Source organism: Ovis canadensis, chromosome Y (genome assembly GCF_042477335.2).
Source record: "Ovis canadensis isolate MfBH-ARS-UI-01 breed Bighorn chromosome Y, ARS-UI_OviCan_v2, whole genome shotgun sequence".
NCBI lineage: Eukaryota > Metazoa > Chordata > Mammalia > Artiodactyla > Bovidae > Ovis > Ovis canadensis.
The window spans coordinates 1,211,080-1,232,500 of NC_091271.1; the positions used below are offsets into that span (position 1 = coordinate 1,211,080).

Here is a 21,421-nt window from a genome sequence, read left to right on the forward strand (position 1 = left end):
TTTAAACGAAAAAAGAATGAGGAAAGGTGTGAAACTGCCCAGGAAGACCCTCTTGATGTTGAAAAGTGTTCAATGAGGACACAAAGCAAGGGACACCCACCTCCTTTGGAAAACAAAGGTCGGGGACTTCCCTTGTGGTCCAGGGGCTAAGCCTCTGACCTCCCAAGGCAGGGGACCTGGGTTCCACCCCTGGTCAGGAAACTAGGTCCCACATTCTGCAAGTGAAGATCCTCAGTGCCTCAATTAAGACCCAGCACAGCCAAATAAATATTGAAACACACACACACAGATATCCAGTTGCAGAATTTTCCATCATTCCCAAGTGGGACTCTGTCACTGTGAGACACAGACTCCCCACGCCCTCCGGCAGTCCCTGGAACCCAGCCTCCTGTTTCTATCTCTATCAGTCTGACTCTTGCATCCAGTATGTGCATGCTCAGTCATATCCAAGTCTTCGCTACCCCAAGTCATGACCGACTCTTTGTAACCCCATGGACTGTAGCCCTCCAGGCTCCTCTGTGATTCTCCAGGCAAGAATACTGGAGTGGGTTGCCATGCCCTCCTCCAGGGGATCTTCCCCACCCAGGCATCAAGCCCCTGTCTCTTTTACCACTAGAGCTCCCACGCACCTCTCGGGACGTCCTAGACGTGTAAATCCTGCAGAACCTGTCCTCTCGACCGGCTTATTTCACTCATCGGCATGACCTCAAGCTTCACCCACGTAGAAGCAGGTGTCAGAATTCCCTTCCTCGTTACGGCTGATTCCTTTGTACGCATGGACCCATGTTTCATTTACTGTCTCATCAATGGATATTTTTTGAAGGGATCCACCATCACCACCATGTAACCGATAATGGCGTCTCTCTGAATTTAGCAATTAGTTGCTCAGCTCTTGGCAACCCCATGGACTGTAGCCCGCCAGTCTCCTCTGGCCATGGGATTCTCTAGGTAAGAATACTAGAGCAAGTTGCCATTTCCTTCTCTGCGACTTAGGATCCATTCAAATGCATCAGCCTCCCACCCACACCCAGAATTTGCTGAGTGCCGAAGAATTGATGATTGTGAACTATGGTCCTGGAGAAGACTCTTAAAGAGTCCCTTGGACTGCCAGGAGATCAAACCAGTCCATCCTAAAGGAGATCAGTCCTGGATATTCATTAGAAGGACTGGTGCTGAAGCTGAAACTCCAATCCTTTGGCCACCTGATGTGAAGAGCTGACCTACTGGAAAAGACCCTGATGCTGGGAAAGACTGAAGGTGGGAGGAGAAGGGGGCGACAGAGGATGAGATGGTTGGATGGCATCACCGACTCGATGCACATCAACTTGAGCAAGCTCTGGGAGATGGTGATGGACAGGGAAGCCTGGTGTGCTGCAGTCCATGGGGTTGCGAAGAGCTGGACAGGATTAGCGACTGAACAAGCCATCAAGGAATCTTAACATAATCTCGAGTTCCATTTTATGAGCAGGTGATCGTGGAATTTGCTCCGAACAGGAGACGTCATTCGGTAGGGAGGGTTTCCAAGGACAAGTCCACCCGAGAAAACCCATGACGGGCATCATTTAGACACGGCTTGCCATGCCAGGTTGCCATGTGGACTCCTTCAGAAGGCCTCCAACGTGGGTGCCTTTAAAGGCACGTCAATCAAGCACTCGAAATGAGAACCCCCTGAGGACACCTCGGGGCAGGCGTCCGCCAGGCAGGAGCCCATGCCTGGGACGAGGATCAGGCAGATGGTCAAGGCAGCGATGCGCCAAGCCCTGAAACCCGACGCCCTGCCCGCCCCGTCCACGCCCCGGCTTATCCGCAGGCACGGGGCGGAGGACTGATGCCAACGTGAGGCTGAGACAAGGGGAGAGCTGAATCCACTCCCGAGTCTAAGCCGGCGAGTCCAAGAAGGCAGGTTGCAGGCGAGGAGGGCGGTTCAGGACACGCACAGGTGGGCGGCCCATTGCCCAGGCTGAGAGACCACTCCACCTGGAGCTCCAAGACGGAGGTGTGGCAACGCCTGCCTCTAAGCATGTGGCATCCTTGCCAGACCCCTTCCGGCCGGCCAGCTCCACCCAGCGGGCGAAGCATCGCCTAGAAGAATCGCTCCATGTGGAACACGCAGCAGGGCAGAACCAGAGGCGGTGCGCTCAGAACCAGGTTCCTGGAGACCATCATCTGGGCACGTGCGTTCAGTCCCTTTGGACCCCTCCTCCTGCCTTTCAGAAGCTGTCCTTGGGCTTCTCTGCTGTCAATTTTGTTGAGTCACGAAGTCGCGTCCGACTCTTTGCAACCCCATGGGCTGCGGCCCACCGGGCTCCTCCGTCCATGGCGTTCTCCAAGGCCAGAACACTGGAGTGCGGCTGCCCTTTCCCTCCTCCAGGGGATCTTCCCAACCCAGGGATCGAACCCGGGTCTCCTGCATGGCAGGCGGGTTATCATGAGCACCACCTAGAAAGCCCACACATCACCATACAGAGAACAGATGAACGGCAAGGACCTATTACATAGCACAGGGGATTCTACTCAATATTCTCTCAGAAACCAACATGGGGCAAGAACCTGAGAAGAAATACACGTACACGTATCACTGAGTCACTGGGTTGTATCGCTGACGCTAACATGGTACGCTTTAGCTCTAAAACATTTTTAAAAAAAGAATATGAGGAAAGGTGTGAGATTGATCAGGAAGACCCTCTTGAGGGTGAGGCATGTAGAACAGTGATGCAAAGCAAGGGATGCCTTCTTCCTTTTAAAAACAAAGGACAGCGGACTTCCCTGGTGGTCCAGCAGCTAACAGTCCGAGTTCCCCAAGCTGGGGGCCCGGGTTCCATCCCTGGTCAGGGAACTAGAATCCCACACGCTGCAAGGAAAGCTCCCGCACACTTCAGCGAGGGTCCAAGATTCCGTGGGCCCAACTAAGATCCGCAGGGACAAACAATAAATACTGAAAAAACAATACAAAGCACAGAAACCACGTTTACTGGGATTCACGACCAGGGAATTCCACCGTGGCTTGTGTGAGTCACCAGGTAAATGTGCAGAAGCAACGCTGACCTTCCTGGGTTTCCTTTGAAGACTATGTCACTCACCTATTTCCATTTCAGTCCCTCTGAATACTCGCAAACCATTTCGCTGTCTGCTTTCTAGTGCTACGGATTTTATTGGTATTTTAGCGGTGGCTCTTTTCTTCTTTTTTTCCCTTGGTAAATTAGCACGACTGTTTGCTCCAAATAAGAGAGCTTTGCTCAGCATGTAATTACTCAACACCAGTATCCATTTCCACTTGGGTTCATTTGAACATTGTTAAGCCATTTCCCTGTTTGTTTTGCGGAGTTGGGTTTTTTTCATTGGTATTGTAGGGGTGGCGTGGTTTTTCTGTCTTTGTTTTTTTTTTGGTAAATTAGCATGACTATTTGATCCAAATAAGAGAGGTTTTATTAGCATGTAATTACTGAAGACCAATATCCATTTAGGCTTCCTTCATAGCTCAGTTGGTAAAGAATCCTCCTGCAAGGCAAGAAACCCTGGTTCGATCCCTGGGTCAGGAAGATCCCCTGGAGGAGGGATAGGCTACCCACTACAGTGTTCTTGGGCTTCCCTGGGGCCTCAGTTGGTAAAGAATCCTCCTGCAATGCAGGAGACCTGGGTTCAATCCCTGGGTTGGGAAGATCCCCTGGCGAAGGGAAAGGCTACCCACTGCAGTATCCTGGCCTGGAGAATTCCATACAGAGCAGGGGGGTCACAAAGAGTCGGACACAACTGACCAACGTTCCGTTTCACGTTCGAAATCTACTTCCATTCGGATCCTTTGAACATTCTTAGTGGCGTTCTGCTGCTTGTTTACGTCATGTTGGGGGCTTATTGGTATTCTGGGGTGGCATGGGTTTTTTTTTTTCTTTTTTCTGGTAAGCTGTTGTTGTTCAGCCACTCAGTTAAGTCCGACTCTCTGCAACCCCGTGGCCTGCAGCACGCCAGGCCTCCCTGTCCATCACCAACTCCTGGAGCTTGCGGACACTCATGTCCATCGAGTCGGTTATACCACCCAACCATCTCATCCTCTGTCGCCCTCTTCTCCTCCTGCCTTCAAGCTCTCCCAGCATCAGGGTCTTTTCAAATGCAGGGGACAGAGGTTCAATCCCTCATCCGGGACAATCCCACGTGCCGTGGGAGACAACTAAGCCTGTGAACCACAGCTTCTAGAGCCTGAGCTCCAAAACAAGAGACGGCAGCGCAGCAGAAGCTGGAACTCGGCAACGAGAGAGGAGCCTGCACCCGGCGCAAGCAGAGAAAAAGCCGGAGCAGCAGTGAAGACCCAGCACGGCCAAAAAACATGAATAAATAACATTATTAAAGCAGAAAAAGAAGCGGAAGGAGATGGATGCACCTTCTGGTAGGCACGTCCAAAGATTCCTGAGTGGGCACAGGCCTCGGAGGACCCTGGGGATGGATAAGGAATGAAAACGCGGCCCGATCTCACCAGCAACACTCTCCCTCACGGGTACCATGCCTGGTGCTGCCTTGCACCGGCCAAGGAGGACCAGAGGCCCTCAGGGAAACACTCCAGAGCAGAGACATGGCCCCCTCCCCAGAGCTGCTTCCATCAGCCCCACCGGGAACCCGGACCCAGAGCAAACCAGAAGCACCATCTGTCTGGGGGAGATCAGTCAAGTACCTTGGTCGTTGAGCGTGTCCTCTTTTATCCTCCTCACGACGTCCTGGGCTTTGCTGTCATTATTTCCGGCTAGAAGGGAAAGAAAGACACAGGACTCAGAGGAAGAAAACCGCTCCACGGGAAACAACCTTTTCTCGAGACGGTGGACAGCGAAGCCTGAGTGTCTCATTCCATTTCAGCTCACAGCAACTGCGGCTGATTCAGTGTATCTGCTGAAGATACGCTTTCTTCAGCCTGCACTGGCCAAAAGCATGCTGGTCTAGGGGGCTTCCCTGGTGGCTCAAAGAATCTGCCTGCAATGCAGGAGCTAAGATGCCCCGGAGAAGGGTGAGGCACCCCACTCCAGTATCCTTGCCTGGAGAATCCCATGGACAGAGGAGCTGGGCGGGCTACAGTCCACGGCGTCGCAGAGAGTCGGACATCACTGAGCAACGCACACACACGCACACACACGCACACACACGCACACACACACACGTATGCATTTCCGGGGCATCCTACTTTTCACCGATTCCACACACGCGTGTCAGCTTACGGCATGAGAACCACGGTGAGGCCAAGAAGACTATGGGCCTGAAAGTGTTGAAGGACATGTCCCACAGGACACAGAACTTTCAAAGCCCTTGTTGTCCAGGGAAGCCCTCCACGCACGGGTGGCTGGAGCTGTGAAGAGCTTCATGAGGGAATGTGAGCAGTCCAGTGGCGAGGACTCCACACGTTCCCTGCCTGGGTTCAGTCCCTGCTGCGGGGAATCTAAGATCCCTCAAGCCACTGCACGGGCAACCAGAAAAATGAGCAAAACAGAGCAAAACAAAGGGTTAGTCACTCTGGCGTGTTGACTCTCTGCAACCCCATAGACTGCAGCCCCGCCAGGCTTCCCTGTCCTTCCCCATCTCCCGGAGTTTCTGCAAATTCCCATCCCTAGGGTCGGCGATGCCATCCGACCATCTCATCCTCTGTCGCCCCCTTCTCTTCCTGCCCTCAGTCTTTCCCAGCATCAGGGTGGTAAACCCAGAGAAAACAGAAATGGCCAGCTCCAGCTGGACACAGAGGAACAAACAGTGGCAAAGGACATCTTTGGGGGACGTGAACAAAAAGGGATGTAGAAACCACCGCCGCCCTCGGAGAAGTTCAGAGCCGCGGACATCAAGGTGAAACAGCTGCAAAAGTGATCTGCACCTCAGGCGCCTGAAAGAAAGAATTGTTATGTGGTCATGACCGCTTTGCTCAGAGATTCTTCCTGCAAGCGGGGGCCAGGGGCACGAGGGGAAAGAACGCACGTCTTCCGTCTCTAAACGCTGGACGCATCAAACACCGCCACCTCCAAGAAAGAGAATTCAGGGCTGAGTGGGGGACATGGGCACGTATGAGCTTGCTCCTGAAATCGGTGCGATGTTTTTAAAGTGTATTTATTTTAAATGAAACAAAGATGAGTATTTTTAACAATAGAAGAGACAACATGAGGAAGAGACACATCATAAACCGTTTAGACCCCTTGACGGCAAAGAAACGAAGGACGCATGATGTGAACATCAGAAGGAAGAGGCAGGAAAAGAAAACGATAAATAATCACAGTGAGACGTGCTGTGAAAATGCCATCTGCTGCCAGGCCGCCTGGCAGGGTCAGGCCACGTTGGCATCGAGAGCTGGTATAGCTGAGGCTCCAGTGAACGAAGAAAGAAGCCCTGAGTTCCTAGAAAACGTACAGGAGGACCTGATAAAGCTGAGGCGGGGGGCAGGCAGTGGAGCCACAGGGCAGACTGGACACAGGGAACCGCGCATCCCCCCGGCAGCAGAGAGCTCACTCACTCAACAATCAGGCAGCCACAGCGAGTAGCATATGGCATTGCCTATACGTGCAATCTAAAAAAAAAAAAAATGATACAAAGGAGCTTCTTTACGACAGAGACACGGACTGAGAGACGTACAAAACAAACTCACTGTTACCAGAAGGGAAAGGGGTGGGGAGAGATAAATTAGCAGCTTGGAATCAGCATATACCAACTGCGGTATAAAACAGATAACCAGCAAGGACCTGCTGTCCAGCACAGGGAACTCTGCTCAATACTCTGTGATAACCTCATGGTTCCCAGGGGGAGGGAAGGGAAAGGGATAGTTAGGGATGGACATGGACACACTGCTGTATTTAACATGGAGAACCAGCACGGACCTGCTGTCCAGCACAAGGAACTCTGCTCAATACTCTGTAATAACCTTATGGTCACTAGGGGGGAGGATGGGGGAAGGGATAGTCAGGGAGTGTGGGATGGACATGGACACACTGATGCATTTAACATGGAGAACCAGCAAGGACCTGCTGGACAGCACAGGGAACTCTGCTCAATCCTCTGTAATAACGTTATGGTTCCCAGGGGGATGGAAGGGAAAGGGATAGTTAGGGATGGACATGCACCCACTGTTGTATTTAACGTGGAGAACCAGCAAGGACCTGCTGCCCAGCACAGGGAACTCTGCCCAGTTTCACGTGGCCGCCTGGCTGGGAGGGGAGTTTGGGGGAGAGTGCGTATATGTATATGTACGGCTGAGCCCCTTTGCTGTCCACCTGAGACCATCACAACATTGTCAATCCGCTGTACCCCAATAAAAAATGTTTTTGGTGTTTGTTTAAAAAAAAAAGTTTAAAGAAAAAAAATTAAAACACAACCCCAATGAACTTATTTAGAAAACAGAAATAGACTCAGACAGAGAACAGCTTCTGGTTGGCAAAGGGGAACGCTGAGGAGGGGTAACTTAGGAGTTTGTGATGAACATAGAGACACAACTATATTTAAAGTAGATGCACAGCAAGGACCTACTGCTCGGCACGGGGACGTGAATGCAATATCTCACAACAGCTTATCCTGGGGAAAGAGTCTGCTGAAAGAATGTACAAGCACAAACACAGCTCTGCGACTCTGCTGTACAGCTCAGCCTAAGACAACACTGTGTATCAGCTATGTGTGCGTACGTATCAGCTCGCTTCGGTCGTGTCCGACTCTTTGTGACCCCGTGGACTGTAGCCCCCCAGGCTCCTGTGTCCATGGGATTCTCCAGGCAAGGATACTGGAGTGGGTTGCCATGCCCTCCTCCAGGGAATCTTCCCGAGCCAGGGATCGAACATGGGTCTCCTGCATTGCAGGCAGATTCTCTACTGTCTGAGCCGCCGGGGAAGCACATGCCTGACCTTGCTGCTGCTGCTGCTAAGTCGCTTCAGTCGTGTCCGACTCTGTGCAACCCCATAGACGGTAGCCACCAGGCTCCCCTGTCCCTGGGATTCTCCAGGCAAAAACGCTGGAGTGGGTTGTCATGCCTTCTCCAATGCATGAAAGTGAAAGGTGAAAGTGAAGTTGCTCAGTTGTGTCCGACTCTCAGCGACCCCGTGGACTGCAGCCCACCAGGCTCCTCTGTCCATGGGATTTTCCAGGCAAGGGTACCGGAGTGGGGTGCCATCGCCTTCTCCGATGCCTGACCTTAGACTGTTGCTACATCTACTGGGGACCCACTAGCATATCCGGAAACACTCCCCTGAAGGAAGCAGCTCACAGACACACTGGGTCTGCCTTGCCGTCAAGCTCTGTTCGGTGGTGGTTACGTCTTATACAAGCCACAAAGCAAGGGTCCAACGGCACCAAGTCACGGGGGAAGGGCAAACTCCCACGTTCAGATTTGCTGTGGGAAGGATGAACCCTGCTCACCAGAGTGTAAAGGTCTGCAGGAAGAAAGGAAAGTACCACTTGTTAGGAGAAAAAAAAAAAAAAAAAGATATTGACCCAAATTAGGTCCAGTGAACAATGGGCCTGAAGCTAAACCTGGTTTATCTCCTGCTGTGATTTAAAAAAAAAAAAAAGTTTTATTGGAACACAAGCCCTGCTCATCGCTAGTCCATCCTAAAGGAGATCAGTCCTGAATGTTCATTGGAGGGACTGACGCTGAAGCTGAAACTCCAGTACTTTCACCACCTGATGTGAAGAGCTGACTCATCTGAAAAGACCCCAATGCTGGGAAAGGTTGAAGGCAGGAGGAGAAGGGGACGACAGAGGATGAGACGGTTGGATGGCATCACCGACTCGATGGACATGAGTTTGAGCAAGCTCCGGGAGATGGTGATGGACAGGGAAGGACTTGCTTTGCTGCAGTCCATGGGTGGCAGAGTCAGACATGAGTGAGAAATAACAGCTGAAAGCGGTAAAACCAGACCTGTAGTAAATTTTCATCAAAACGGACACCATGAAAAGGATTAATTAAATGCACAGGATGCCCGGGAAAATGTGATCAATATTATATTTTGTTTTGTTTTTTTTCAAAGCTCATCTCCCTGTATCTTTTTTCCAGCTGACTTACACAGCTGAAATATTCACAAAGGTAAATTGAGTTGACCTGAAGTGTCTCCACTTTCCTAGCAGAAGAAAGTCCCTTCATTTCCAAAGCGGATTGAGGGACCAATATAAGCCATCAGAAAGCTTCAAAAAGAAGACGGGGAAATTGAGATCATCGCCAGCGTGCAGCCACAGAAGATGCTTGAAATCGGCTAGCAGCTGATTCCGTGACATCCCAAAGGCACGTGTTGAAGTCCTGACCCCCAGGACCTGAGAATCAGGCTGTGTTAGGAAATGAGAGCCTTTTGAAGAGGGGATGAAGCTGAAACAAGGTCAGTAGGGTGAGTCCTGATCCCATAGGACTGGGGTCCTCATAAGAAGGGGTCAGGGCACACAGACACACACGGGGCAGCCACATGAGGTCTCGGGGAGGAGACGGCCGTCCACACGCCCAGCAGAGGCACCTCGGGAGGAACCAGCACTGCCCACCCCTGGCTCTCAGACTCCAGCCTCCGGGCCTGTGGGATGGTAAACGTGCGCTGTTTCAGCTATCCAGTCTGTGCTGTAATTTGTTATGACAGATCTGGGAGGCTAACCCACACTTATTGTCATTTATTGCAGTGACTCACACAGGTTAAAAACTGTATATATGTTCCACATTAAAGGAGAAGCTAGGCTCCTATCCAAAAAAAAATCAGGAGTATCACAATTTCCCGTCCGGTTCAGCTTTTCAGGGTTGACCATTAACGCCTTCTGCTCCTGCTGGCTTTGTTCTTCAGTTGCTAAGTCGGGTCTGACTCTTGGTGACCCCCTGGACCGTAGCCGGCCAGGCTCCTCTGTCCATGGGATTTCCCAGCCGACAATACTGGAGTGGGTTGCAATTTCCTCCTCCCAGGGGTCTTCTCGACCCAGGGATCGAACCCAGGTGTCTTTCATTGGCAGGACGATTCTTCACCACTGAGCCACTTGGGAAGCCCACAGTGGGATAGGTTGTTCAGTCACTAAGTCATGTCGGACTCTTTGAGACCCCAGGGACTGTAGCCCGCCAGGCTCCTCTGTCCGTGGGGTTCTCCAGAAAGGAACACTGGAGTGGATTGCCATGCCCTCCTCCAGGGGGTCTTCCCGACGCAGGGATCAAACCCAGGTCTCTTGTGTCTCCTACCCTGGCAGGCATTCTTTACCACTGGGCTGCCTGGGAACCCCTCCCGGATCTGTACCCACACCGATATCTGCATAACAGAGGCCAACGACGGCGTATCTCCCAGTCACTCTAACACGTAAGGTCTTGAACAAAGGGACTATCACCTATGATGACGTGCATGCCCAGCTTCGCCAGCTGCTTTGCGGTCGAGTATCCAATGCCATCGGTCCCTCCGGTCACTATGGCAACACGTTCCGGTTGTGGAGAGAAGACTGCAGAAGAGAAAGAAAAAAAAACAAAAAAACAAGGGTTAGAAGCAGAGCACGTGTCGGAGCTAATGAAGTCACAAGAGAGGCCGCGATGCCAACAGGAGCGGTGGTTTCACACCTGTGGTTTTGTTCCTGTGAGTTATTTACAGGCTCAGGATGGGAGAGGGTAACACAGGACCTTCGCCCTGACTGATGACTGCCTGGGCTTGCCAGGGGGCCCTTGGGGTAAAGGAGACGTCTGTTGATGCTGCTGCCCCTAAGTCGCTTCAGTCGTGTCCGACTCTGCGCGACCCCATAGACGGCAGCCCACCAGGCTCCGCCGTCCCTGGGATTCTCCAGGCAAGAACGCTGGAGCGGGTTGCCATTTCCTTCTCCAATGCGTGAAAGTGAAAAGTGAAAGTGAAGTCACTCAGTCATGTCTGACTATTAGCAACCCTATAGACTGCAGCCTACCAAGTTCCTCCGTCCATGAGATTTTCTAGGCAAGAGTACTGGAGTGGCTTGCCATTGCCTTCTCCAAAGAAGCCGTCTACAGGAGTTCTATCCCTGTCTCCAGACCCCCTGGAGGAGGAAATGGCAACCCACTGCAGGATTCTTGCCTGGAGAATCTCACAGACAGAGGAGCCTGGTGGGCTACAGTCCACGGGGTCTACAAAGAGTCAGACAAGACACACTTGCATTACGACAGCCTGGTGTAGACAACCTCACAAAGCCTCGCTCAACCCCCACAGACACCTCTGCAAGAATGAACGCTGCCAACATGATGTGCAGAAAGGGTGAGACGAGGGATATAGCCCAGGACCCTGGGTTGGGAGTCCTGGATGAATCCTCTCGGGTCAGGCTGGCTGTGTTGTGACATGGAGGTCTTAACACCTGCACACACTTCCTTCCTCCGAGGCGCTCAGAAAACCGAGTACCGTGAATGTATTGTGCATCGTCTTCTCCAGCGTCTGAAGACGGCGTGAAAACCACAGAGTGTCTCACAAAAACCATGAGCGTTGTGACGGCTTTAACCATTGACCTCTGCATGAACCCACAGGGATCCAATCACGTGAGACCAGCAGTTGATGTTTCGACCTAAAGCTTGCTGTGTCCAACTCACGGGCAGAGAGAACACACGTGGGGTGATCTAGAAGGGCAGACAGGGCCAGGGAGGGAAGGGTTGGTCGCTTGGGGTTAGAGGATGCAAGCTGTTATATATCGGATGGGGCAACAGCAAGGTCCTACTATATAGAGCAGAGGACAGGATTCATTACCCTGCGATAAACCATCAGGAAAAAGGATGTGTAACAAGATGTGTGCGTGTGTGTGTGTGTGTGTGTGTATGTGTGGACTATATATATGGGTCTTCCCTGGTGGCTCAGGGGTAAAGAATCTGCCTCCAATGCAGGAGACCCGGGTTCGATCCCTGGGTCCGATCCCTGGGTCGGGAAGATCCCCTGGTAGAGGGCATGGCAACCCACTCCAGGATTCTTGCCTGGAGAATCCCACGGACAGAGGAGCCTGGAGGGCTACAGTCCATGGGACAGGGGTGGGCGCAGGTGGATGGAGGCCCACAGGAAGCCCCTGCCAGGAAGGCATAGCGCTGAGTCCTGGACAGACAGGTCACTTTGCATTTGAGCAGGAGGCTTCTAGGTGAGTGAGCTGCTATGTGTAGAAAGTGGCTGGTCCGAGGAGATTTACTATAGGATCAATGCCGGTCAGTCAGTTCAGTCACTCAGTCCTGTCTGACTCTTTGCGACCCCATGGACTGCAGCACGCCAGGCCTCCCTGTCCATCACCAACTCCTGGAGTTCACCCAAACCCGTGTCCATTGAGTCGCTGATGCCATCCAGCCATCTTATCCTCTGTCATCCCCTTCTCCTCCCGCCTTCAAGCTTTCCCAGCATCGGGGTCTTTTCCAATGAGTCAGCTCTTCTCATCAGATAGCCAAATTATTGGAGCTTCAGCTTCAGCATCAGTCCCTCCAATGAACACCCAGGACTGATTTCCTTTAGGATGGGCTGGTTTCACTGATTTCCTTTAGGATAAACATAGCAAGCATGAATTTGGTATGTTCCCTGTCTCCTGTATTTTATTTTACAAAATGCCTTTTCTTCATTGAAGTACACTTGATTTATAATATTTTTATAAGTTTCAGTGGTACAACACAGTCACCATTTTTAAAAGTTATACTCCATTTCTGTGTGTGTTCATCACTACGTCATGTCTGACTCTTTGCGACCCCATGGACGGTAGCCCACCAGGCTCCTCCATCCACGGGATTCTCCAGGCAAGAGTACTGGAGTCGGTTGCCATTTCCTCCTCCAGGGGATCTTCCCAACCCCAGGGATCGAACCCAGGTCTCCCTCATTGCAGGCAGATTCTTTACCGTCTGAGCCACCAGGGAAGCCCAAGAATACTGGAGCGTGTAGCCTATCCCTTTCCCAGGGGAATCTTCACAACCCAGGAATCGTACCGGGGTCTCCTGCATTGCAGGAGGATTCTTTACCAACTGAGCTATCAGGGAAGCCCAAAACAAATACAGTAAAGGCTTTAAAACAATAAAGATACATTTTTAAAAATTTAAATGCTTAAAAAATAACAAACAAAAAAATACTGAAATGGCCCTTCAAATCACGGGTCCAACTTTACACCCAGTGACGGACATGTTAATAGCTGACGAAAACTGCAAGGATACCATCTGACCCCGCAGGTTGGTGAGAGTTCAAAGACTTCAACATCACGTTCGCTGGTGTGGCCGCGGGGACAACGCTCTGACCCACAAAGTGGACAGGAGTGCAGAACGGCTCAGTCCCCGTCTGGGAAAACTGCGGAATATCTACCCCAGTTACATGTGATTCTATCGTTTCGTCTCGCAAAGTCACTTCTAGGAATCGGCTGCGAAGAGGCCAGGTCAGGTGCCAACGCAGAGCTCCGCAACTGCGCTGCGTCTCCCTGCAGAAACCATGCGTCAGCCACCTGCCGCCGTAGTCCACTCTCCAAGTCGTGTCTGACTCTCTGTGACCCCACAGACCATTGTGAATTTACAAAGATTAAGCCCTATGCATTCTTGCAAGAGCTCTGTATTTTTAAACTCCCTTTTTAAGGTCACTGACCCATGGAGAGTTGACGTAAGGGTCTATTCATAATAGCGGAGTATGTGGTATTGGATTTCGTCACTCAGTCGTGTCTGATTCTACGCGACCCCGTGGACTGCAGCCGGCCAGGCTCCTCTGTCCATGGGTTTCCCTAGGTTTGTGTCCGACTCTTGTGACCCCGTGGATGGTACCCCGCCAGGCTCCTCTGTCCATGGGATTCTCCAGGCCAGAACACTGGAGTGGGTTGCCATGCCCTCTTCCAGGAGAGCTTCCGAATGCAGGGATCGCACCTGAGTCTTTCGTGTCCAGTAAATTCAGGATGCTCACCTGACCCCAACCACGCCAGCTGCCCATCCCGGATAGAAGCATACCAGCCACCCTGTCAAAGCTCTCACCTGCTCCTCTAATTCTAAAACCATTCAGTTTTGCAGCTTCCTGGTCCGACACTACCAGATGCAACTGCTTGCTGCAGGGTTTGGGTCTGGACGGCCAGGCGCTCACGAAGAAAGGCAACCGTGGATTCCCAGGTGGCTCGGAGGTAAAGGACCCGCCAGGCCAAGGCAGGAGACACGGGTTCCAGCCCTAATCTGGGGACGATCTCACACACCACGGGGGCAAGAACTGTGCTCCAGGGCCCCAAACCCGCAACTCCTAAAGCCTGTGTTTCGCAAACCAGGAAGTCATCACAACAATAAGCCCACACACTCCAACTAGACACCAGCCCCCGCTCTCTGCAATGAGAGAGAGCCCAGGTGTGGCAGCCAAGACCCAGCAGGGCCAAAAGCAAATCAGTCGCTAAAAAGTAATTTTTAAAAAAAAAGGCAGCTCAGATCTTGGCAAGCACATGGTTGGCAAAGACACAGTGTTTGCAGGGCGAGCCGAGCGGTCCCTTGCGAGCTATGTTTAGACACTCCGCGGTCATGCGTCTAAGTGTCTAACTCGGAGGGCTGACCTCACAGCTCGGGGATGGGCAGCAGCTTGGGAAAATAGCAACATGACAGGCTCGCTGAGCTCGCGACACCTGAGAGACGCCCCTAATGACTCTTTGCGACCCCGTGGATTGCAGCACACCATGCTTCCCTATCCTTCAGCATCTCCTCCTGGAGCCTGCTCAAAATCATCCATATGGGACCTGCTGCTTTTACTTTAACCTTTGCGCTCTTTTGCATTGCGTTACAAATGTTGCCCAGAGCCTGAAATAGACGGAGCAGTTCACTCTCAGGTTCTGATCTTTAAAGGCATAACCCTTTTCCACTCACAGAGAGCTTTAAAAAGTTGCAGAAAAGAGAATAACCTTTGTTTGGTTGGAGATTTATAGTAACATTGTAGACAGCATAGCTCATTCTTAGGCAGATCTTTACCTGAGTATAACCCTTTTCCACTCACAGAGAGCTTTAAAAAGTTGCACAAGAGAGAATAACCTTGGTTTGGCTGGAGATTTATAGTAACATTACAGACAGGATAGTTCATTGTTACGTTCTGACCTTTAACGGTATCACATTCACAGAGAGATAAAAAGTTGCAGAATAGAAAATACCATTTGCCTTCTTGGAGGGTCATAGGAACACCATAAACACATTCTGAGTCTCAGATCTTTAGGCGTATAACCCTTTTCCATTCACAGAGAGATTTAAAAAGCTGCCAAAGAGAGAATAACCTTTGTCTGCTTGGAGGTTTAGACTAACATTATAAATAGATGGGATAGTCCCTTCTCAAGGCCCTGACCTTTAAGAGGACAACACTCGTCCATTCACAGGGAGATAAGTGGTTGCAGAGGAGAGAAAAACACTTGTGTTGTTGGACGTTAAGATGAGCATCGCAATGGACACGGATTCCTGAACCAAGAAGTTTGCAACCACTAACCTCACCCCCTCCCTCACCTGGTCCTTAACAAAGCTTTGCTGAAACATTCAGGAGGTCCAGGACTTGAGGGCGCAAGACACCTGTCTCCTTGCACGACCCTGCAGTAAAGCTTTCTCTGCTCTAAACTCCCAACATTTCGGCTTGTTCATCTTCACTGCGCGCTGAGCAGACAGAAAGGACGGCTTTTTCTAAGCAAGACACAGACACGGTGCAGGAAATAATCTATCACTCGGACCACGAAAAGATTGCTTCATCCCATGGAACCAAAAGTGCCTCAGAAGACAGCGAAAGGAAAAACAGAAATGGTGCGATGTGGGAAGAAGGTCCCGTTCTTTGTCTATAAAGAGTCCTTGCAAAATAATTTGAAAACATTTAACAACTCTCCGGAAAAGAGAAATGAACAAGAAATTCACCGAGACGGAAAAAGGCACAGATGTGGACAAGGATGTTGGAGCTGGCTCCGTCCTGTCTGACTCTCTGTGACCCACCAGGCTCCTCTGTCCATGGGATTCTCCAGGCAAGAATCCTGGAGTGGGTTGCCATGCCCTTTTCCAGGGGGTCTTTTCCGACCCAGGGATCAAACCCGGGGCTGCACTGCAGGGAGATTCTTTACCACTGAGAACCATGATGGGGAATTTTCAAACCCACATGCACACAGAAATCGCAAGGATCGCACAGACGGACACAGGACTGAACACAAGTTAGGGCAGGAGATGGGGCCGAGAGCGCCGCCTTGCATCAGTCAGCCTCTCGCTGTAGGACATGGTACCTGTATCCGTCATGATACAAGAGGGCTCCTCCAGCAGAAAAGCAGGTACGCTGTTGCCCCATTGAATTCTTTACAACTGTACCTGAATCTGAAACTATCTCAAACTGGCAGCTTTTATTTACGTGTGTATTTTGACCTCTACGCCCAGCCTGCAGCTCCCCAACCAGGGATCGAACCTGGGGTCCCCGCAGTGAGAGCACCAAGTCCTAACTGCTGGTCTGCCCACCAGGGAAGTCCCAGGAGCTTTTTGTAAAAAGTCTAAATTCATGCCGTCATTAAAAAAAAAGAAAAGAAAAGAATATAGCCTTCTTAAAGTATAAAGCAAGGAGATCCAACCCATCCATCCAAAAGGAAATCAATCCTGAATATTCACTGGAAGGACTGATGCTGAAGCTGAAACTCCAATTCCAGGGCCACCTGATGCGAAGAGCTGCCTCACTGGAAAATACCCTGATGCTGGGAAAGACTGAAGGCGGGAGGAGAAGGGGGCAACAGAGGATGAGATGGTTGGACGCCATCGCCAACTGGATGGACATGAGTTTGAGCAGGCTCTGGGAGATGGTGATGGACAGGGAGGCCTGGCGTGCTGCAGTCCATGGGGTCACAAAGAGTTGGACACGACTGAGCGACTGAACTGAAAGTATGAAGCAAAAGGCGGCTTCCCTGGTGGCTCAGTGGTAAAGAATCAGCCTTGCAATGCAGGAGACACGGGTTCAGTCCCTGGTCCAGGAGGATCCCACAGGCCAGGGAGTAACTAAGCCCAGTGAGCCACAGCTCCTGAGCCTGAGAGGTAGAGCCTGGGAGCCCAAACTCCTGAAGCTTGCGTGCCCTGGAGCCCGGGCTCTGCAACAAGACAACCCCTCGCAGTGAGAAGCCCCCGCTCACAACTAGAGAAAAAGTCCACGTGTAGCGACAAAGAGCCAGTGCTGCCAAAAACAAACACACAAATACATGAAATTAAAAAGAAAAGCAACCTCAAAACAAAGAACTCTGCCATCTTGGCCCCTGTCCAGCTATGTTGAAATGACCCAAGCTTTGTGGCTACTTTTAGAATTGGGGGCTGACTCCATGCCTGGTCCCTTTTTTATCAAATACTAGCAGCTGGATGCCCAGGCGAAGCACGGTCGTCACGAGAGAGAAGTGGGCGCCAGGTACAGGGGTTTTGAAAGCCCAGGGCAGTGGCAACACCATCTCCCCTCTGTTATCTCTGAGGTTCCTGGACTTTGATTTATGTTCTGCATTTCCTATCTTCTGCAGACACGTGTAAGCCGCTGTGAATTCTCTGTGAGAGCACGTGGGTCGTCTATTCACTGCTTCACCCCTTAAATCTTTGCTCCCGCACTCTCCTGGGAAACGACAACAGAAGTCTGCCGGGAGAGCATCAGGGAAAGATAAATCCAAGCCACAGTGAGTCGCTTGTTCACAACTGTGCGGATGGCTGCTATATTAAAGGGAGGAAGGAGAGGGCAAGACGGGAGGGGAGAGAGAGAGAAAGAAGAGAGAGGGGAAAAAGACAGAGAAAATGGAGAAAGAGGCAAAGTAAGAAAGGGAGAGAGGAGGAAAGACAGGAAAGGAGAGGCAAAGAAGGGAGGGAGGAAGGAAGAGAGAAGAAAGTTAGTGAGGAGGTACCAAAATCAGAACCAATGCAAGGCTGACGCGGAGGTAAGCCGGAGGGGCCACTTTGGCAAAGAGTCTGACGGCTCTTCAAGAGGTTAAACATGGAGATACAAGAGCCGAGCTGGGCCACACCGAGCTGTCAATGTCTCCCGGAGAAATTAAACCATGCATCCGCCCAAACATGCATGATGAAGCTGGATTCAGAGGAGCTTGATTCACAAGAGCCAGGAAGGTGAGAACAGTCCGAGTGTTGATGGATTGATGGATGGATGATGGATGGATGGATGATGGATAAGTCGATGGATGGATGGATGGGTGGCTGGATGATAGATGGATGGATGGGTGAGTGGAAGGATGGATGGATGATGGGTGGATGGATGATGGGTGGATGGGTGGATGGTGGTTGATGGATAGATGGGTAGATGGATGATGGATTGATGGATGGATGGATGGATGATGGATGGATGGATGGATGGATGGAAGATAGATAAGTCAATGGGTGGGATGGATGAATGGATGGATGGGTGGCTGGATGATGGATGGATGGATGAGTGGATGGATGGATGGGTGGGTGGATGGATGGAAGGACGGACGGATGGATGATGGATGATGGATGGATGATGGATGGATGGATGATGGATAGGTCAATGGATGGATGGATGGGTGGCTGGATGATAGATGGATGGATGGGTGAGTGGAAGGATGGATGGATGATGGGTGGATGGGTAGATGGATGACGGGTGGATGGTGGTTGATGGATGGATGGGTAGATGGATGATGGATTGATGGATGGATGGATGGATGATAGATAAGTCAATGGATGGATGGATGAATGGATGGATGGGGGTGTTTGGATGATGGATGGATGGATTGATGGTGTATGATGGATGGACAGATGAGTGGATGGATGGATGGGTGGATGGATGAGTGGACGGATGGATGAGTGGACGGATGGATGGGTGGATGGATGATGGGTAGATGGGTGGGTGGATGATGGACTGATGGATGGATGGATGAGTGGGTGGGTGGATGGATGATAGATGGATGATGGATGATGGATGGATGGATGGACAGACGGATGGATGATGGATGATGGATGAATGGATAATGGATAGGTCGATGGATTGATGGATGGATGGATGGATGGACAGACGGATGGATGATGGATGATGGATGAATGGACAATGGATAGGTCGATGGATGGATGGATGGGTGGCTGGATGATGGATGGATGAGTGGATGGATGGATGGATGATGGGTGGATGGGTGGGTGGATGATGGGTGGATGGATGGATGGATGATAGATGGATGGCTGAGGGATAGATGATAGATGGTGTATGATGGGTGGATGGATGGGTGGATGGATGGATGGATGATGGATGGATGGGTGGATGGATGGATGGATGGATGAGTGGATGGATGGATGGATGGATGGGTGGGTGGGTGGGTGGATAGATGGGTGGATGGATGGATGGACGGACGGATGGATGATGGATGATGGATGATGGATGAATGGACAATGGATAGGTCGATGGATGGATGGATGGGTGGCTGGATGATGGATGGATGAGTGGATGGATGGATGGATGATGGGTGGATGGGTGGGTGGATGATGGGTGGATGGATGATGGATGATAGATGGATGGCTGAGGGATAGATGATAGATGGTGTATGATGGGGGATGGATGGGTGGATGGATGGATAAGCAGCATGAGGCCCATCCACACGGTGGAACAGGACGCAGCCATGGAAAGGAGTGAAGCTCTGACACAGGCTAGAGTGTAGATGGAGACCCTGAACACACGATGTTCAGAGACAGAAATCACATGCGCAAGGCCATATATTTCACGATCCAATTTATACAGAATGCAGGAATAGGCAAACATATGGAGGCAGACTGCACACTGGTGGGTTCCAGGGGCTGGAGAGAGTGGGGGACAACAGGTAACTGGTACAGGAATCTTTCTGTGGTTGCTGTTATTTAGCTGCTAAGTCATTTCTAACTCTTTCACAACCCCGTGGATGGTAGCCCCACCAGGTTACTCCATCCATGAGACTTCCCAGGCAATGACACTAGAGTGGGTTGCCATTTCCTCCTCCGGGGGAATCTTCCCGACCCAGGGATCGAACCCACGTCTCCCGCTTTGCCAGGAGGATTCCTTACCACTGAGGCACGTGGGAAGGAGCTGATAAAAAGAAGTTCAAAGATGACACAGTGGTGCTTGTCCAACTCTGCAAATACCCTAAGAACTTCTGAATTGCGCCAGAAAAAGGGTGCCTCGTATGGTGACTACAGTCTCAGTTTAAAATGGGGGAAACGCCGTGTTTAATCATGAATAATGGGGGCAGAGTGGGTACTTGGAAGCTCCGGCATTCTTCTCACAAATGAATAATAACCTATGTTACCCACCCTTTCCTGCTGCTCTTACCAACGCTCTCTACCTTACCGTGCATGTGCGTATGGTATGCTTAGCCACTCAGACATGTCTGACTCTTTGCAACCCTATAGACTGTAGCCCACCAGGCTCCTCTGTCCACTGGGGACTCTCCAGGCAGGAATACTGCCAGTCCTGTCTCAAGAGTCCTCAAAATTGAGGGGAAATAATGTTAAAGTGATGCGTGTCTGCCCTTCTAACTCAACTGGCTGCAGGATTCTGTTTTCCTGAAATGCAGCCTCACTAAGAAAGGCTGTGTCGGTAAACCACGACAATTAAGAAGCTTACACGTCTCACTAGTGAGACTCTTTTCACAGATCCACTGTGGGAAGTGGACTTTGAAGGATAAAGTGTCCAGCTCGGACACTGTGCCCGCCTGTGACCCATCTGGTGACTAGGGAAGAGGAAAACAACAGGCATTCATTCCGGGGACAGAATGATCTCCAGGCAGGAGAGCAAAGCAGGGGCAGACACGGGAAGGCTTAGCACACGGTCAGATCACATCATCTATCCATCAACCCTCAAAGGAGGCTGGCAGAAAAGGGAACAGCCCGCAGAGTTGTCCAGACCTTATGTTACAAAGTTCCTTAGTCCTCAAACATCTCTACCCACGCCCTGATTTCGTCCTTTCTCCTGAGTGAGTAATATTCCACTGTATGTATGTACCACATTTTTATCCATTCGTCTCTTGACGGCCGTCTAGGTTGCTTCTACGTCCTGGCTATTGTAATGCAGCGCTGCTGTGCACACTGGGCTGTGTGTATCTTTTTAAATGGCACTTTTGTCTGGCTAAGTGCCTAGGAGTGAGACTGCAGAATGACAGGGTACTACTGGTTTTCGTTTTCCAAGGAACCTCCCTGCTGCTGAGCCTACATCAACTGACCTTGCCACCAACGGTGGAGGAGGGTTTCCTTTTCTCCACACCCTCTCCAGCATTTATTGGGTGTATATTTTTTTGACGATGGCCATTCTGACCAGTGGCGCCTCATCGTTGTTTTGAGGTGAATGTTGGTTCATTGTATAGCGGACACTAACACACCGTACTGAAGCAAGTGTGCCCCAGTTTAAAAAATAACAACTTTAAATTGACTATTTTTAAAAAAATTAAGTTACTCAGTGCTGTGAACAGTGGTCTGAGGAATGGTAGTGTCAAAGTGTTACACATGTCACATTTTCCAGTGAATTTTGCGAACAGACCCACATCTCCCTGGACACCCTGAGGGCAAGGCTCTCATTTCCACTCCCGTCTTCCAAAAGAACAGAGGACG

General features: G+C 50.9%; 1 protein-coding gene across 4 annotated transcripts in view; it reads right to left on the reverse strand.

The window, feature by feature from the left end:
- Positions 1 to 21,421, reverse strand: part of LOC138431368 (polyprenol dehydrogenase) — a 222,766-nt gene that overhangs the window by 172,368 nt on the left and 28,977 nt on the right. For all 4 annotated transcript variants that reach the window (XM_070289533.1, XM_070289534.1, XM_070289535.1 and 1 more), the window contains exons 2-3: positions 10,285 to 10,392; positions 4,664 to 4,732 (exon numbers count right to left, since the gene is read on the reverse strand). In XM_070289533.1, the coding sequence (XP_070145634.1) occupies positions 4,664 to 4,732; positions 10,285 to 10,392 (177 nt within the window). The remainder of the gene's footprint in view (positions 1 to 4,663; positions 4,733 to 10,284; positions 10,393 to 21,421) is intronic.